The sequence below is a fragment of the Stegostoma tigrinum genome, chromosome 18, assembly GCF_030684315.1.
Source record: "Stegostoma tigrinum isolate sSteTig4 chromosome 18, sSteTig4.hap1, whole genome shotgun sequence".
NCBI classification, from domain to species: Eukaryota; Metazoa; Chordata; class Chondrichthyes; order Orectolobiformes; family Stegostomatidae; genus Stegostoma; species Stegostoma tigrinum.
The window spans coordinates 59721718-59738467 of NC_081371.1; the positions used below are offsets into that span (position 1 = coordinate 59721718).

At 45.2% G+C, this 16750-nt stretch overlaps 1 protein-coding gene across 2 annotated transcripts in view; it reads left to right on the forward strand.

Annotated features, from left to right (window-relative positions):
• chpt1 (choline phosphotransferase 1) overlaps positions 1-16750 on the forward strand; it is a 45025-nt gene that overhangs the window by 12604 nt on the left and 15671 nt on the right. For both annotated transcript variants that reach the window (XM_059652577.1, XM_059652576.1), the window contains exons 2-4: positions 11217-11364; positions 11754-11895; positions 14150-14234. In XM_059652577.1, the coding sequence (XP_059508560.1) occupies positions 11217-11364; positions 11754-11895; positions 14150-14234 (375 nt within the window). The remainder of the gene's footprint in view (positions 1-11216; positions 11365-11753; positions 11896-14149; positions 14235-16750) is intronic.

Genomic DNA, 16750 nt, shown 5'->3' on the forward strand with positions numbered 1-16750 from the left:
GACCAGTTACTAGTGGTGTACCGCAAGGGTCGGTGTTGGGTCCACTGCTGTTTGTCATTTTTATAAATGTCCTGGATGAGGGCGTAGAAGGATGGGTTAGTAAATTTGCAGACGACACTAAGGTCGGTGGAGTTGTGGGTAGTGACGAAGGATGCTGTAGGTTGCAGAGAGACATAGATAAGTTGCAGAGCTGGGCTGAGAGGTGGCAAATGGAGTTTAATGAGGACAAGTGTGAGGTGATGCACTTTGGTCGGAGTAACCAGAAGGCAAAGTACAGGGCTAATGGTAAGATTCTTAGTATTGTTGATGAGCAGAGAGATCTCGGTGTCCATGTACACAGATCCTTGAAAGTTGCCACCCAGGTTGATAGGGCTGTTAAGAAGGCATACAGTGTTTTAGCTTTTATTAATAGAGGGATCGAGTTCCGGAACCAAGAGGTTATGGTGAAGCTGTACAAAACTCTGGTGCAGCCGCACTTGGAGTATTGTGTACAGTTCTGGTCATCGCATTATAAGAAGGATGTGGAAGCTTTGGAAAGGGTCCAGAGGGGATTTACTAGGATGTTTCCTGGTATGGAGGGAAGGTCTTACGAGGAAAGGCTGAGGGACTTGAGGCTTTTTTCATTCGAGAGAAGAAGGTTGAGAGGTGACTTAATTGAAACATATAAAATAATCAGAGGGTTAGATAGGGTGGATAGGGAGAGCCTTTTTCCTAGGATGGTGTCGGCAGCACGAGGGGGCAAAGCTTTAATTTGAGGGGTGAAAGATATAGGACAGATGTCAGAGGTAGTTCCTTTACTCAGAGAGTAGTAAGGGAATGGAACGCTTTGCCTGCAATGGTAGTAGATTCGCCAACTTTAGGTACATTTAAGTCGTCATTGGATAAGCATATGGACTTACATGGAATAGTGTAGGTTAGATGGGCTTGAGATCGGTATGACAGGTCGGCACAACATCGAGGGCCGAAGGGCCTGTACTGTGCTGTAATGTTCTCTGTTCTATATGTCTGGCGATAGTCGTGTGGTGTCGATTCATCCGTTGTCATTGTGTTTCCTGGTCTCACCATTATTACCATGCCTCGGGGCATCCTTGCCTGCAGCATATGAGATAGACAACATTGGCCGAGCCCCTCGCGTATCTGCTGTATACGTGGTGGGTGGTGTTCCCATGTCTGATGGTAGTGTCCATGTCGATGATCTGACATGTCTAGCAGAGGTTACCATGCCAGAGTTGTATAGTGTTGTGGTCAATGCTGTCCTGAAGGCTGGGTAGTTTGCTGTGAGCAATGGTCTGTTTCAGGTTTGGCGGTTGTTCAATGGTGAGAAGTGGAGGCGTGGGGAAGACCTTGGCAAGGTGCTCATCATCATTGATAATGTGGTGTAAGCATATAAACAGAATGTCCTGGATGTAAAATCTATTTGTAAATGAAATTCGCAAAGAAATGTTGGCTGTTTGCTTTGTGTGCTTTTCTTTTCAAAGCTAAAGGATTATGTGTAAGCAAATTCTCAACAGTCAGCAAATTGAGGTCAATGTAATCAGTTTAGATCAGCAATAAGATATTTGCCACGTTAAACTGAAATCCTGTCTGCCCTGTCAGGTGGGCATTGAGTTTTACCAGGTAATGCTGACCAATTGGCAGCTGCTATTTCTGATCAATGAAACTAAGCGTGAACAAACACTTCACACATTCATACAATTTCCCATTGCTGTCAATATTTATCCCTCAAATAACAATACCAAAAGCAAAATTATTTGGTCACTAATATATTGTTCCTTTGTGATCTTACAAAATGATGAACTGCTATTGCTCCCTTACAATAGCAACTACACACCAAAAGTACTTCATACCATTTACAGCCCTTTTGATTGTGAAGGGTGCTATATCAATACACATCATGGTGTGTAGTTGCTATTGTAAGGGAGCAATAGCAGTTCATCATTTTGTAAGATCACAAAGAAACAATATATTAGTGACCAAATAATTTTGCTTTTGGTATTGTTATTTGAGGGATAAATATTGACAGCAATGGGAAATTGTATGAATGTGTGAAGTGTTTGTTCACGCTTAGTTTCATTGATCAGAAATAGCAGCTGCTAATTGGTCAGCATTACCTGGTAAAACTCAATGCCCACCTGACAGGGCAGACAGGATTTCAGTTTAACGTGGCAATTATCTTATTGCTGATCTAAACTGATTACACTGACCTCAATTTGCTGACTGTTGAGTATTTGCTTACACATAATCCTTTAGCTTTGAAAAGAAAAGCACACAAAGCAAACAGCCAACATTTCTTTGCGAATTTCATTTACAAATAGATTTTACATCCAGGACATTCTGTTTATATGCTTACACCACATTATCAATGACGATGAGCACCTTGCCAAGGTCTTCCCCACGCCTCCACTTCTCACCATTGAACAACCGCCAAACCTGAAACAGACCATTGCTTGTGCTCCTGAGATGCTGTTTGGCCTGCTGTGTTCATCCAGCCTCACATTTTATTATCTTGGATTCTCCAGCATCTGCAGTTCCCATTATCTCTCAATACACATCTTGTTTGGAGGTGCAAGCTCAAGGGATTGGGATTGTGATTGTAATATTCCTCTTTGCATGTATGTTTCACTGCAACCTGCACATTTACAAAGCAACTCAGTTTAAAGATGTAAAAACCGAAAGGGCTGCGGATGTTGTGAATCGGGAATGAAAACAGAAGCCTCTGGAAAAGCTCAGCAAGTCTGGCAGCTTCTGCAAAGAAAAAAATCAGAATTAACATTTCGGGTCCGGTGACTGTTCCTCAGACCCTGTTCTCAGATCTCTCATGCCATGAAACAGACTGTCAATTTGTTATGGTACTCAAAGGGTTAATGATTTAACCAGTCAATCTCTTGAGGTCATGACTAAGTAACTACTGAAGGCATGGCAGCCTTAGAGACTGTGGAGATAATTGTACAAGGGCACACAGACGTAATTGAATTCAGATGTCAGAGTAATAAAGGAAGTGATACTTTATGCCCTTACTAAGTCTGAAAGAATTAAACAATTGCCTCCAAACCCCTAGTTGTCTCCATAGTCTTTCAAATTTTCTCACCAAAAAGTGTCCATTGAGCTGCCTTTTGAAAGTCAATATTAAACCTGGTGCCACCACTGTCAAACAATGCCTCCTGATCATGTAGCTCATTGCATAAAAACACAATCCCACCTCCCTCTCTGGTTCTTCTGTCATTTGTCCAAAATCTGACTCCCTCTGGTTACTGACCTTCTGCCACCGTAAACAGTTCCTTGCAACTTTCACTCGTAGCAGTGCCCCTCAGATGTTTGAACACATGTCCTGAATCTCACCTTAACTTTTCCTGTTCTTCAGAAAGGAGTAGCAAACTCTGCAGCCCTACGAGTCCATCTAGAATCTCACAATCTGTCAATCTCAGTGTTTCTGTCTGTAAACTTCAAATGACAGTTTGTGAGTATGCCCTCAAAGCGAAGTATTTATATCTGCTGCACATTTTTTGCTTTATTGTATTCTATGCTTGCAAACTCAAGAATATGGAAGTCGGAGAAGAAATTGTTCAGTTATAAACATTAATTACCGTACACTCCAAACTTCCCACATAGAGCCATGGAGATGTACAGCATGCAAACAGGCCCTTTGGTTCAACTTCTCCATACCGACCAGATATCCTAAATAAATCCGGTCCCATTTTCCAGCATTTGGCCCATATCCCTCTAAACCCTTCCTGTTCATGTACCCATCCAGATGCCTTTTCAATGTTGTAATAGTACTGGCCTTCACCGCTTCCTCTGGCGGCTTGTTCCATACACGCAGCATCCACTACATGAAAAGGTTGCCCCTTAGGTCCCTTTTAAATCTTTCCCCTCTCACCTTAAACCTAAACCCTCTAGTTTTGGACTCCCCCACCTCACTCTATCCATGTCGCTCATGATTTTATAAACCTCTTTTAGGTCATCCCTCAGCCTCCAATGCTCCCAGAAGAATAGCCCCAGTCTGTTCAGCCTCTCCCAGTAGCTCAAACTCTCCAACCCTGGCAACGTCCTTGTAAATCTTTTCTGAGCCCTTTTTTGCAACATCCTTCCTATAGCAGCAATATGCAGTATTCCAGTAGAGGGCTAACCAGTCTCCTGTGCAGCCATAACGTGACCTCCCAACTCCTATGCTCAATGCTCTCACCAATTAAGGCAAACATACCAAACACCTTCTTCACTATCCTGTCTACTTGCCACTCTACTTTCAAAGAACTGTGAACCCACACTCCAAGGTCTCTTTGTTCAGCCATACTCCCCAGGACCTTACCATTAAGTATATAATGCCCTGAATTGCCTTTCCAGAATGCAGCACCTCACATTTTGCAAGATCCCGTTGCACTCATATTGGGGAGGCAATGGCCTGGTGGTATTATTGCTGGACTATTAATCCAGAGACCCACATAACATTCTGGGGATCTGGGTTCGAATCCCACCACAGCAGAAAGTGGAATTTGAATTCAATAAAATACCTAGAACTAATAATCTAATGATATCTGTGAACCTATTGTTAATTGTTGGAAAAACCCATCTGGTTCATTTATTGTTCTTTAGGGAAAGAAACTGCCGTCATTATTGGTCTGACCTACATGTGACTCAAGACCCACAGCAATGTGGTTGCCGCTGAACTGCTGTCTGGATAATTAGGGATGGGCAATAAATGCTGCCTGGTCAGCGATGCCCTCTTCCTGTTAATGAATAGAGGGAAAAAAGCTGACGTAACCTCCCTCACTGTCCACTACACCTCCAATTCTGGTGTCATCAGCAAACTTACTAACCATACCTCCTGCATTCACATTCAAATCATTTATATAAATGATAATAAGCAGTGGAGCCAGCACTGATCCTTGTGACACTCCACTGGTCAGGCTTCCAGTCTGGAAAACAACCCTGCACCACCACCTTCTGTCTTCCACCTTTGAGCCAGCTCTGTATCCAAATAGCTAGTTCTCCCTGTATTCCATGTGATTTAACCTTGCTCACCAGTCTACCATGAGGAACCTATGTCAAACGCCTTACTGAAGTCCACATTGATCACATCCGCCACGCTGCTCTCCTCAGTCGTCTTTGTCATTTCTTCAAAGAGAGGAGGTGGGAGTAGCAGCAATAGAACTATTGCTAGCAGTTGCTTGGAACATGAGATCATTCAGCCCTCCAGCCACTATCCCGCCTTGCTCCACATCCCTTGACACCTTTAGTCAACAAAAAAATCTATCTGTTTCCATGTTTTGAGATTAAAACCATAAGGCATAAGAGCAGAAATTAGGCCATTCGGCCCGTCGGATCTGCTTCGCCATTCAATCATGGCTCATAAGTTCCTCAACCCCATTCTCTTGCTTTCTCCCCATAACCCTTGATCCCGTTGATAATCAAGAACCCATCATATCTCAGTCTCAAGTGTACTCAATGACCCGGCCCCCACAGCCTTCTGTGGCAGTGAATTCCATAGATTCACCTCTCTCTGGCTGAAGAAGTTTCTCCTTATGTCCGTTCTGAAAGGTCTTCCCTTTACTCTAAGGCTGTCCCCCTGGGCCCTAGTCTCTCCTACCAATGGAAACATCTTCCCAACGTCCATTTTGTCCAGGCCGTTCAGTATTCTGAAAGTTTCAATTAGATCCCCCCTCATCTTTCTAGACTCCAATGAGTATAGTCCCAGAGTCCTCAAACGTCCCTCATATGTTAAGCTTTTCATTCCTGGGATCGTTCTTGTGAACCTCCTTTGAACCCACTCCATTTGATCCAGCATCAATCACCATTTTCAGAAGAGATTTCAAAACTTTTCCACTCTCCGTGTGTGAATGTGTTTTCTCGTTTCACTTCTGCAATATGAGGCAATATCTCCTCACTCCCACATTCCCCATCCAGCAGAAATAGCTTATATCATCTGAGAAACTGAGAGTGGTGGTTATGTGGGGACATTTTGAACAGTGTTGAAACCAAGAGATTGTACACTGATGAAGAGAACGTGCTATTCCTTGATTTGAGCTTCATGAAAGGATGATAATGAGTTGCCCAACAGGAATCAAAAATAATACATGCTGGTTTCAGGAAGGGGTATGCACTGTACATTGTACATCCGTAGCTACACTGGCCCCATCCCCCACCTCTTCCTCTGTTATAACAATGACTATATCGGTACCACCTCGTGCTCCCACAAGGAGCTCAAACAGTTCATTCACTTTACGAACACCTTCCATCCCAACCTGAAGTTCACCTGGACCGTGTCTGATACCTCTCTCTCCTTCCCCAACCTCTCTGTTTCTGTCTCCGGCAACCACCTGGAAACCAATATCTATTTCAAGCCCACCAACTCCCACAGCTACCTAGAATACACCTCCTTCCAGCGACCTTCCTACAAGAATGCCATCCCCTATTCCGAATTCCTTTGCCCCTGCTGCATCTGCTCCCGATATGACGTGTTCCACTCCTGCACATCTCAGATATCCTTGTTTTTCAAGGACCGCAACACACCCCCATCCTGCAGTGGTCAAAAATGCCCGCGACGGCAACTCTCGCAATTCTCACAACTCAGCCCTCACACCCCCTCCCCTCTATAACAACAAAAATCAGAATCCCCCTCGTCCTCACGTACCACCCCACCAACTTCCAGATCCAACGCATCATCCTCCACCACCTACAATCCAACCCACCACCCAAGCCATTTTTCCTTCCCCACCCTTATCTGCCTTCCAGAGGGACTGCTCTCTTTGTGACTCCCTTGTCTGCTCCACGCTCCCCTCCAGCCCCACCACACCCAGCACTTTACCCTGCTACCACAGGAAGTGCTACACCTGCCCTACAACTCCCCCCTCACCCCCATCCCAGGCCCCAAGAAAACCTTCCACATCAAGCAGATGTTCACCTGCAAATCTGCTAATGAGGTATATTGTATCCGCTGTTCCTGTTGTGGCCTCCTCTACATTAGGGAAACCAAACGGAGGCTTGAAGAACGTTTCATGGAACACCTACACTCAGTTCACAACAAATGACAACACCTTCCATTCGTGAACCACTTCAACTCCCCCTCCCATTCCTTAGACGACATGTCCATCCTGGGCCTCCTGCAGTGCCACAATGATGCCACCCGAAAGATGCCGGAACAGCACCTCATATTCCGCTTGGGAACCCTGCAGCCCAATGGTATCAATGTGGACTTCACAATCTTCAAAATCTCCCCTCCCCCTACTTCATCCCAAAACTAGCCCAGCTTGTCCCCGCCTCCCTAACTTGTCCTCCCTCCCACCTATCCCCTCCTCCCACCTCAAGCCCCACTCCCATCTCCTACCTACTAACCTCATCCCGCCCCTTCACCTGTCCGTCCTCCCTGGACTGACTGATCTCCTCCTACCTCCTCCCCTCTACTCACCTTTACTGGCTCCATCCCTGCCTCTTTAAATTATCTGTCTCCTCTCCACCTATCTTCTCCTCTATCCATCTTCTATCTGCCTCCTCCTCTCTCCCTATTTATTTCAGAAACCCCTTCCCCTCCCCCATTTCTGAAGAAGGGTCTAGGTCCGAAACATCAGCCTTCCTGCTCCTCTGATGCTGCTTGGCCTGCTGTGTTCATCCAGCTCTACACCTCGTTATCTTAAATATTCAGCAAGCTCTCTCGGTAGTTTGGCAGAACAGGCTATCATTCTGTTGATTTGAGCTTTACATGACTTAGTTGAAAGCCACATCAATATCTCTGTTGACCTCTGTGGCTCAGTGCTTCCAAATCTCTACTTTCTCCTACCCTCAGTAACCTGAACACATCCAAACCTCTGCCTGGTAATAACATGCTGTGAGGTCCATTCAACTGTCATCACGTTGCACTCTGCAACCAGCAAAGTACCCTTAAAAGCTGGACATTGTTGTAATGCAAGAAATACAGTGTCTACTTCTTACTCAGCGAGATTCCACCAGAAGCAAAGAAATAACTGAACAATACACTTTACTGATGTTGTAAGACCATGAGAACCAGGAGCATTAGTAGGCTATTCAGCCCCTCAAGCCTGTTCTGCCATTCAATATGGTCATGGCTTTTCTGACCATTTTCCATAATTCTTCAACAATCCATTACTAATTAAAAATCTGTGTTCTCCTGGCATCCACCACACCACGGGATGGTGAATACCGCAGATTCACAACCTTTAGTGACAAGTAATTTCTGCTAATCCCTGTTTAGAATCTTCCTTCCCTCAACCTAGAACTAGGACTTCTCATTCCAGAGGTCATGGGTTTCTGCCAGGCGTTCTGGTTTCCTCTCACATTCCAAAGATTTGTAAGGGATAGTAGGAACTGCAGATGCTGGTGTCGAAGACTCCAAGGGTCCCAACCCGAATTGTCAACGTTCCTGCTGCTCTGATCTTGCCTGACCCTGCTGTGTTCCTCCAGCTCCACACTGTGTTATCCAGAGATGTGTAAATCAGGTGGATTGGCCATGCTAAATTTCCCACAGTGTCCAGGGATGTGTAGATTGGGTGCATTAACCATGGGAAATGCAGGGTTACAGGGACGGCGGCGGGGGGGGGGTCCTGGGTGTGATGCTTTCCGGACGGTTGGTGTTGACTATTGGGTCAAATGGCCTGTTTCCACCCTGAAGGGGTTCAATTCTGTGGCTTTCCACACTGCTCTGTGATGTCAATTTCTTTAGCATCTTAAATGTTAGTTATTGAAGACTAAATATTAGTCAGAGATATTGGGGCAACACTCCTCTGTTCTTCAAGTAGTGACTATGGGATCTTTTATGCCCACCCAATGGGGCATATGGAGGCCTCAGGAGCGATGCATCTCAGACAGAGCTGCACCCTCTGTAGGAATGCCAGCCTGGGTTTTCTGCTCATGCCTCCAGAGTGGGACATGAACCTTCTGCCTCAGAAATATGACCGCTACCTACTGATTCGCAGCAGACAATGAAAAGACAGCCAGGTACAGGAGGTCCTTCAAGCAGACAATGTGGTGAAAGTTAGTGAGACAACAGTTGGTGTGGACTAATTGGACTGAAGAGCCTGTTTCTGTGCTGTGTGACTCTACGGCAGAGGTCACTGTTGTGGCCGTCACTGGGGAGAAGTTGCTGGGAAAGCTGAAAGGTCTGAAGGTGGATAAATCATCCAGCCCAGATGGGCTACACCCCAGAGTTCGGAAGGAGATAGCTGAGGAGATTGTGGAGGATTGGTGGTGATCTTTTAGGAATCATTAGAGTCAGGGAGGGTCCCAAAGGACTGGAAAATGGCTAATGTAACGCCCCGGTTTAAGAAGGGAAGGAGGCAGAAGACAGGAACTTATACACCAGTTCATGTAACCTCAGTCATGGTAAGATTTTGGATTCCATTATTAAGGATGAGATTGGAGAGAACTTGGAAATGCAGGATAAAATAGGACTGAGTCAGCATGGCTTTGTCAAGGGAGGTCATCTGTTAGAATTTTTTGAGGAGATAATGAGCAAGTTAGACAAAGGAGAGCCGGTGGATGTGACCTATTTGGATTTCCAGAAAGCCTTTGACAAGGTGCCAATAGAAGGCTGCTATATAGGATAAGAGCCCATGGTATTGGCATGGATAGAGGGTTGGCTGCCTGGCAGAAGGCAGAGAGCAGGGATAAAAGGGTCTTTTCTCAGGATGGCAGCCAGTGACTAGTGGAGTTGTGCAGGGGTAAGTGTTGAGACCACAACTATTCACCTTATACATTAATGATCTAGACAAAGATGATAGGAAAGATGTGGATGCTTTGGAGAGGGTTCAGAGGAGGTTTACCAGGATGCTGCCTGGACTGGAGGGCTTATCTTATGAAGAGAGGTTGACTGAGCTCGGTCTCTTTTCATTGGAGAAAAGGAGGAGGAGAGGGGACCTAATTGAGGTATACAAGATAATGAGAGGCTTAGATAAAGTTGATAGCCAGAGACTATTTCCCAGGGCAGAAATGGCTAGCACGAGGGGTCATAGTTTTAAGCTGGTTGGTGGAAAGTATAGAGGGGATGTCAGAGGCAGGTTCTTTACGCAGAGAGTTGTGAGAGCATGGAATGCGTTGCCAGCAGCAGTTGTGGAGGCAAGGTCATTGGGGTCATTTAAGAGACTGCTGGACATGCATATGGTCACAGAAATTTGAGGGTGCATACATGAGGATCAATGGTCGGCACAACATTGTGGGCTGAAGGGCCTGTTCTGTGCTGTACTGTTCTATGTTCTATGTTCTAAAGGAACTGAGGGCTTTGTTGCTAAGTTTGCAGGTGACACAAAGATTGTTGGAGGGGCAGGTACCGTTGAAGAAGCAGGGAGCCTGTAGAAGTATTTGGACAGATTAGAAGAATGGGCAAACAAGTGGCAGATGGAATACAGTATGGGAAACTGTAAGGTAATGAACTTTTGGTGGGAAGAATAGAGGCATAGACTATTTTCTAAATGGGGAAAAGCTTTGGAAATTTGAAACACAAAGTGTCTTGGAAGTCCGGTTTAGGATTATTTTAAGATTAATATATAGGTTCACTTAGCAGTTAGGAAGGCAAATGCAAGGTTAGCATTCATTTCAGGAAGGCTGGAATACCAGAGCAGAAATGTACTCGTGAGGTTGTTAAGGCTGTGGTCAGACAGCATTTGGAATATTGTGCTGGTGTTGGTGTGGATCCAGAGGTTTATAAGAATGATCCTGGGGATGAAGGGCTTACCATGTGAGCAGCAGTTGAAGACTCATGGTCTGTACTCAATGGAATTTCAAAGGATGAGGGGGGATCTGATTGAAACCCAAACAACAAAGAAGATTGAGTAGACATGGAGAAGATGTTTCCACTAGGAGAAGAGACTAAGACCTGAAGGCACAGCCTCAGAGTGAAGGGACAACACTTTAGAACTGAAATGAGCAGGAATTTCTTCAGCCAGAGGATGGTGACTCTGGAACTCGTTGCCACAGAGGGCTGTGGAGGCCTAGTCATTGAGTGTATTTAAGACAGAGGTAGATAGGTTCTTGATTAGTAAGGGGATCAAGGGCTATGGGGAGAAGGCACATGAATGGGTTTGAGAAATATATCAGCCATGATCAAATGATGGAGCAGACTCGATGGGCTGAATGGCCTAATTCTGCTGCTATGTCTTATAGTATTTTTCTGTAGTCAATAGATCATTTGAGCTGATCAGTGTTACTGACTGTATTTAAAAAGTTTGTGCTGGACCATTTAATCTATGACCCGGTCTCCTTTCTTTTGACAGGCACCAGCCTATGTCTACATTCTGTGTGCTGTAGGATTATTTATTTACCAATCTTTGGATGCAATTGATGGGAAACAGGCTCGAAGGACCAACAGTAGCTCTCCCCTGGGGGAGCTTTTTGACCATGGCTGTGATTCCTTTTCCACAGGTAGGAGAGATAGAGGAACCTAAGGTAATACAAATCAACAGGAGTGACGAAGCAGGTTAATAGATCCATTAAAATAGCAAGCTGACAACACGGCTTCATTTTGACAGGGAGAATTGATTATAACATCCTTGTGTAAAACTTTGGTTGGACCACACATGGAGAACTGGACAGAGTTCTGTTCTCCACATTTCACAGAAGATAAAGCAGCGCTGACAAAAGCGCAATAAATTATTGTCTAGAAGCAAGAGCTGAGAATTCCTAATGATCAGGGAATATTGAAAATTATGGTAGGATTTGCTAAGGTAGTAGACCACGGAGGACTAACATTAGAGGGATATTTATCTCTATCTTGTGTTTATCGCTATTGCTCTTTTTGTTTATTTGCACAGTTGTGGTTGGCTTGGGCACTTGCCTGGCTGTTCACCTGGGAACAGACCCTGACCTGATGTTTTTCTGCTGTTTCATTGGCATCTTCATGTTCTATTGCGCCCACTGGCAAACCTACGTTTCTGGGTCTCTACGATTTGGCAAGTAAGTCCTTATGTTTTGCCCCATCTCCCAACTACTACCCCACCCCAACCCATATTCTTCATGTCAGATCTGGCACTTAGTTTTCTGTTGTCTCTGGAATTTAGGTAAGGCTGTGTCTAAGAAGGTAGGTCTGTGGACAACAAAGCACAGTGACAGCTGAGCGGCTTATCAACAGATCCATTTAATGGAGAACAAAATTAAAGTTCTATGTTGGTCCCAGTCTCCTGATTGAAACTCAACTTTTCACATTCAGTCTTGGGATTTGGGTGCTGTTGCCGAGATCAGCATTTGTTACCCCTCCCTAAAAGCCATAGGGAAAGTTTTGGCGACCTGCCACCTGAGTCACTTTCTCACTTAGTGTGTTGTGAGCTAACACAGTGGAAGCTGTGATATTGAATGTACCCAAGTAAGAATTAGATAGATTATAGATAGTCAAGGATATCAAGGGTTATGGGGTGGAGCATAGACAGAAATGTGATGTTGGAACCACAACCAGAACAGCTACGATTTTATCAAGTAGCAAAGGAGGCTTAGAATCATAGAATCAGACAGTACGAAAGAGACCCTTTGGCCCATTGAATTTGTACCACCAAAAATACACTGAGACCTTCATTGATCTCACTTCCCCACACTACACCCACAGCTTGAAGGGTCAAATGGCCTTATTTGCTCCTAACACCTATTACGCTATGCTGCAGTGCTGGAATGGGATATGAACGTGTATCTCTTGTCCAAGCCATCTGTGTTACTAGTTCGGCTGTGCCCTCTAACTCCCTGAAAGGTTCACAGTGTGCGTGTGGGAAATGCACACTTTGTGAAACACCTTGATAGTATACCTGTCACAGTGTCTATTCAGTGTGAATACTGTTTGGAATAACGTCACTGGCAGGGTACTGCACATGCACATTTTGCACATGAATACTGACAGTGCTTATCTCCTGGTTCAGAAACATTACCCCTGTGCCGGTGCCTCCCAGACTTTATCCAATGTGACCCCTGTTTTGAAGCTCAAAAATTGTCAGGACTACCAAGTAAGAACTGTGAAGGGATCGGAGGAGGGAGGTCTCTGAGAGTGAGGGGTGGTCCTGTGTAAGTTGGTGGGTGGGGGGTCTCTCAGTTAGGATGAGACACTGCTCAGACAGAGCTCCATGGTAGTCATTGCTGCTTTAGGGCTCTCAACACCAAAATTTCAGCTCACAACACCACCAAGGAAAACTGACCGTACTTTTGGAACCTCTTCTTTGATGTTGTGTGATTGCATGCTTTCGTAACTCTGTTTTCAATATTGTACAGTCTGAAAGTGGAAATATGAAATTGGCTTAATTTTGAAAGGAAGAGTGTTTCCGGTTTGTGGGTAAAGAACTGGGAGTAGGACAATTTGGATAATCCTGTGACTACCCTCTTTTAATCTGTGGAGTTCTTTACTGTAGAGGGCTGTTGAGGCTGGGTCATTAGCTATATCCAAGGCTGAGAAAGACAGATTTTAAATCAGTGATGGAATCAAGGTTTGTGGGGAAAAGGCAGGAAAGTGGAGTTGAGGATGAGCAGATCAGCCATGATCTCATTGAATGATGGAACAGTTCCGATGGGCTGAATGGCTACTGTTCCTATGTCTTATGTCTTGCTGTGGCCAAAGTGCCAGTACAGATTTGATGGGTTAATCCATTTTAAATGTGGTGTTAAAACCTGCTTAAAATTAAAACAAATTTAGAATTTAGTGCACATGTGTGAATGGAATTGCTAATCAACTTTCAAAATGTGAAGTCCCACCTGAGTATGTGCCCAGTTACAGGGTAGACTGTATCAACCCAGAGCATGCGTGTTAATAAAGTGGCGGTTTCCACATCTAATGTTAGAGAGAGCCGATTCTAATTGATTGGAAGCCTCACATCCAGCTCTGTGCCAACTCCAGTCAGCCAAATCACGAAGTTACAGTCAACAGGAACATATCAGCTAGAGAGAGTTGTGGGCTGCTTGTCTGCGATTTCTCACTTTGTGTGCATCAGGAACTGAGGCATCGTTTGGTGACAGGAAGCTGGGAGACCTGCCATTGAGAGTGTTCGTGGCTGACGTCTGACCTAACTCCACACTCCTGCCTTTTCACCATGTCCCTTCCTGCTGTTGCTTAATAAAAATCTAACAATCTCACAGTTCTGTGTTCTAGAATCAGCTGCTAATTATTTGGTTCAGTGTCTGATCAATTGTACATTAACTTGTAGTAGTTTTAACCACTGATCTCTCTATATCCGATTAGAATTGATGTAACTGAAGTTCAAATCTGCATAATGCTCATCTTTTTCTTATCTGCCATTGGAGGAGCTACTCTTTGGGAATACCAGGTGAGCTGTAGTTTAGTTTAATGATGGCTGTCTACATTTGTTGATTAGTAACAGGGAGAAACTTATAAAGAAAGAACATGCATTTATTGGTGTTGGTATTTTGCATCCCTGGTCTAGTGAACTTATTCTGAAGTGCAGTCATTGCCTTGATGCAGAGACAGTGTCTGCACAGCACATTTCCACAAAGGCAGGTTTGTGCTGAATTAGTCCAAGCCCAGTCCTCTCTCTCTCCTGCCCCTTGGCCCACGCCACTTTGAAGAGAGGGCAGTGATGGTGGTGGGGGTAGGAGTTTTCTTGGGTTCAGTTCCTCACATCTTCCAGTCCACCTCCACGTCTTGTTTCTGTTTGACTCTGCACAATAATTGGGATTATAACACCATCGTGGACCTCTGTTTGTCACCGGAGGATAGTATTTGCGACTGAACTGTACCACACTGCTGGAGTACAATTCACGCGCATTCAAAACCATTTTCATCCCTCACTTCCCCCCGACCCCATTCCAAATAGTCATTCTTCCCACTGCTGGTCTGTCCCCTGGTGCTTAACTGTGGTATGTACAGCTTCAGCTATGGGTCCTGGAGCAGATAGTGACAGAGCAGTGATAATGGAAACTGCAGATGCTGGAGAATCCAAGATAATAAAATGTGAGGCTGGATGAACACAGCAGGCCCAGCAGCATCTCAGGAGCACAAAAGCTGACGTTTCGGGCCTAGACCCTTCATCAGAGAGAGGGATGGGGTGAGGGTTCTGGAATAAATAGGGAGAGAGGGGGAGGCGGACCGAAGATGGAGAGAAAAGAAGATAGGTGGAGAGGAGAGTATAGGTGGGGAGGTAGGGAGGGGATAGGTCAGTCCAGGGAAGACGGACAGGTCAAGGAGGTGGGATGAGGTTAGTAGGTAGGAAATGGAGGTGCGGCTTGGGGTGGGAGGAAGGGATGGGTGAGAGGAAGAACAGGTTAGAGTGGCAGAGACAGGCTGGGCAGGTTGTGTGGTGCAGCGGGGGGAGGGGACAAACTGGGCTGGTTTTAGGATGCGGTGGGGGAAGGGGAGACTTTGAAGCTGGTGAAGTCCACGTTGATACCATTGGGCTGCAGGGTTCCCAAGCGGAATATGAGTTGCTGTTCCTGCAACCTTCGGGTGGCATCATTGTGGCACTGCAGGAGGCTCATGATGGACATGTCATCTAAAGAATAGGAGGGGGAGTGGAAATGGTTTGCGACTGGGAGGTGCAGTTGTTTATTGCGAACCAAGCGGAGGTGTTCTGCAAAGCGGTCCCCAAGCCTCCGCTTGGTTTCTCCAATGTAGAGGAAGCCACACTGGGTACAGTGGATGGTCTACTTTATGTAAAGAAGGGTCCGGACCCAAACCATCAGCCTTCCTGCTCCTCTGATGCAGCTTGCCCTGTTGTGTTCATCCAGCTGTACGCCGTGTTACCTCTGCTTTATGTAGATTAGCTTCCTGCCCTTGTGAGTCCAAATTCTCCCAACTCTGACCTACTACAGAAACGTTAAGGGTCGCCATGGTGGAATCAGTCTGATTTTGCCAGCACTGAGCCGGCAAACTGAGAGAGCAGTCTCAAACACCTCTTCCCATTTAACAGGCGCAGATTTACTGTCAGTGCAGCTGGAGTTGCTTTGTGTTAGTAGTTGGCCGGAAATAATTGTTGGAATTGATGATGTGGGGATAAATGAACTATTATTATGGCTTCAGAGATAGTAGGAACTGCCGATGCTGGAGAATCTGAGCTAGCAAGGTGTAGAGCTGGATGAACGCAGCAGGCCAAGCAGCATCTGAGGAGCAGGAAAGCTGACGTTTTTTTTCTGAAGAAAGGTCTCGGCCTGAAACGTCAGCTTTCCTGCTCCTCTGATGCTGCTTGGCCTGCTGCGTTCATCCAGCTCTATTATTATGGCTTGCTTGGTCTGTGGGTTAGTAATGTCCTACATCAAAAATATGTTTGAAATATGTGTGTTGATGAGATTTGCTGAGGTTGTGTATCTAGACTTAAGCAATCACTGCCTTGTTGTTAAGCTACCCCAGTACGTTGATCAGACAGGGAGTCACTAGGGGTGATCTCTTGGGGAGTCAGGTATTTACCCATTGTCCAGGTTATCACAAAGGATATCATTCATCTTCAGGTATGTCAGTTCAGGAAATTAATGTTCTTCCCTTCGCTCACACCATTAGTCAATCGTTTGGCTCATTGCTGTTTGTGGGATCTTGCTGTACCATAACGTTGTGGCCATGTCCCTTTAAAATCCATCTCCTTGACCAAGCTTCTTATTGAATTCCTTGGTTTCTCTTCATTTAACTCTGCCAAAGTTTGTTCATTTTTTATGGTTCTCATGGCACTACATGAGTTAAAGATGTAATCAGCCAATCTTCAAAGTAACTCATTGTACCTGAAGTGCTTAGGAGGCTTTCAGATGTCAAAAGGCTCCATTTAAATATAAAATTGTTCCCTCATTCCAACCTAATGTTTTGTTCCCCTTCCTCTGTTGAAGAGTTAATTAGCCTTTC